General features: G+C 38.8%; 1 protein-coding gene across 1 annotated transcript; it reads right to left on the reverse strand.

Annotated features, from left to right (window-relative positions):
• Positions 1-1,011: 1,011 nt before the first annotated feature.
• Positions 1,012-1,632, reverse strand: LOC145996762 (uncharacterized). Its single transcript, XM_083133292.1, has one exon. The coding sequence runs from the start codon at positions 1,630-1,632 to the stop codon at positions 1,012-1,014; it is 621 nt and encodes a 206-aa protein (XP_082989418.1).
• Between the last annotated feature and the right edge of the window lie 1,389 nt (positions 1,633-3,021).

Consider the following 3,021-nt stretch of genomic DNA (forward strand, 5'->3'; position numbering starts at 1 on the left):
TCACAAACATAGACAGTTAATACATAATATATATATATATATATATATATATATATAGGCAGACATCTTGGTGACAGAAGAGGTTTACTGCTTAACTGTAACAACAAATGTTCAGATATTTACACATTTCATCTGAATTACACAAAACAAGTATCACAAACACTGGTACAATATATCATTACAACAAACTTCAATATGACAAATCCAATTATCATAATAAATACATATTAAGAGACATACCCCTTTAACATATTCATAAAGTTGGTTCGTGTCATGCCGAAATCCAAGTCCACCAAATGATTTTTGATTTTGTTATATTGAAGTGTCATTTTTTGTAGTGGGGAACCTTTATACATTTCTGTTCTTGGGATTTTGTATGAGAGTAAACGTCTATTACGTAAATGATCTCACATTAAACCAGATTCTCTCTAGTATAGAACTACTATCAATATGTCCATTTATTATTTTATACAGAAACATTTGTTGAGAAATTTCACGTCTATTGACAGGCTTACAAAATCAAATTCATTTATTAAATCATTGTATGGTATTTTAAGAATTATTGGCGATATTCGATACTTCTTATAAAGGGTGACAAGAAATAACCCGTACTAATGTTTGTGATCATAAAGTTATTAAACAGAAACAATTGAGCAAAACAACACTGAAGAACAATAACATGGGACCTTAGGAACAAGATGTTCAGCCGGTTTCGAAGTGGCCTCCCTGGGCAGCGATACAGAGGTCCAAACGGGCTTTGAAATTTTGGGCGATAGGCCGCAGGTCTTCGGGCGACAATCGGTTCTACTCATGACGCAGCGATTGCTTCAGCGACTCCAAACTGTGGTGGCGTTTAGCACATACCCTGGCCTCCAAAATCGACCAGACACTGTAGTCCATTGGGTTTAGATCCGGCGAGTAGGGCGGCCATTCCGTGGATGCGATGAAGTCCGGAAAATGGGTTCTGCACCACGCTTGCGTCATTTTTGCCCTGTGGGCCGGAGTGGAGTCTTACTGGAATGTCCATTGCGTATCGCCGAAGTGCTGCTGGGCCCACGGAAGGACGACGTTCTCGAGAATGTCGCTGCGGTACACTTCTTGGTTGATTTTGACCCCTTGATCCACGAAAACCAGGGGCGTCTTGCCGCTTGCACAAATTCCGTCCCACACCATGACCGACTTCAGATTTTGGCGGTGTTCGACGATGGCTGAGGTAGCGGGAGCCTCTGCAGACCAGGTCCTGTCGGTTTGGTGGTTGTGCGCCTGCTCCACGGTGAACAGCTTCTCGTCTGTGAAGAGAATGCGCTCCCATCGCTGACCTGCGGCCCTGCGCTTCAGAGGGCGGCATCTTTTGAGTCGCAGGCGCTTGTTTTCGTCAGTGAAAAGCTGGACTTTTTGGAGCTTGTACGCCTTGAGGTTGAGGTTCTTTTTCGCCATTTGCAGCACCGATTCGAGGTTGATCCCGATCTCACGGGCTACTTTTCTCATGGAGACCCTCGGATTTCGCTGAATTCGTTTGTTGATGATCTTGCGGTTCTGGGACGTGTTGACGGTAGATTTTCTTCCTCTTCCGGGACGGTCGCCTTCATGGCCGAGTTCCTTGAATCGCCGTACTGCGTCTGAGACTGTCATTTTTGGAACACCCAGCAAACGAACAATTTCACATTGACGCTTTCCTCGACGCCACAGTTCCAAAATTGCACTGCGTTTGGTTGACAGTCTGAAACACAAAGACTGTAATCGCTATGAAGCCGAAACAACAGGTACAGTTACAAAAGACTATGGAGAATCCAATAACACAACAATTATTTGGCTACGGTACACTACATTCTTGGCAGGATATGCCAAACTTTGTACGGGTTATTTCTTGTCACCCGATAATATAAAAATCTGAGATATTTCTTCTGTATACGTTCAATCATATTTTTCTGGGAGTCACAGTTTGGCGCCCATACGGAACAAGCATATTCTAATTTGCTTCTAACTAAACATTTGTAGAGCATACACAAAGAGCATATATCATTTAAACTTTTAGCATTTCTTATTAGAAATCCAAGATTCCTGTAGGCATTCTGGGTAATGCAAGAAATATGCTCAGTAAAAGTCATATTATGGGTAATAATTACTCCTAGGTCTTTAATTGAATACACTCTTTTTACAAATTCGCCGTTAATAACGTACTTATCATTTCGCTCAATATTTCGTGCTCTAGTAAATATCATGTATGAACATGTCTTGATATTAAACTTGATATCATTCTCTACACTTCACCTATGAATCATGTTTATATCAGTCTGTAATTTCATAGTATCCGTAATATCCCTAATTTCTCTATATATTTTAACATCATCTGCGTACACTAAACACTTTGAAAATTTGATTGTACCTGGTAAATCATTAATATAAATTGCAAAGAATAGAGGACCCAGATTTGAACCTTGTGGAACCCCAGATTTAACATCATAAACAAAATACTTTGCTTGTTTATAAGTTACATATTGTTTTCGATTAATAATGTAAGATTTGAAAAGATTTACATATTGTGTTGATAACCCAAGTTTTCTTAGAAGAATATTATGATTAATTCTGTCAAAAGCTTTTGCGAAATCTATATATATTGCATGTACACTAAGTCTCTCATGGAACGTATCATGTATATCTTGGACAAAATTTATCAGATTTGTTTGTGTTGATCTACTTGGCAAGAAACCATGTTGATTGTCACTTAAGAAACATTTTACATGATTAAATATGCGATTGTATAGGATGGACTCGAATACTTGTTAACAGTACACAAGCTGATAATTCCCAAAAGCAATATCATCAAGGAAAATAAAAAAATCCATGCTGTACTCTAGTCTTTATATGTTCAAATGCTATCACTAAATACGCTTTCCATATATTTTTTTATTTTAACCCTAGCTTACCCTTGCCGTACGAGAAAATTACCTACCTGGGGGGAAGTTCTCACAGGCCCACACTTTCTTTTATCACTAAAATTCAAGAAACCATTTTATTATT

Source organism: Lepisma saccharinum, chromosome 13 (genome assembly GCF_977018435.1).
Source record: "Lepisma saccharinum chromosome 13, izLepSacc3.1, whole genome shotgun sequence".
Lineage (NCBI taxonomy): Eukaryota > Metazoa > Arthropoda > Insecta > Zygentoma > Lepismatidae > Lepisma > Lepisma saccharinum.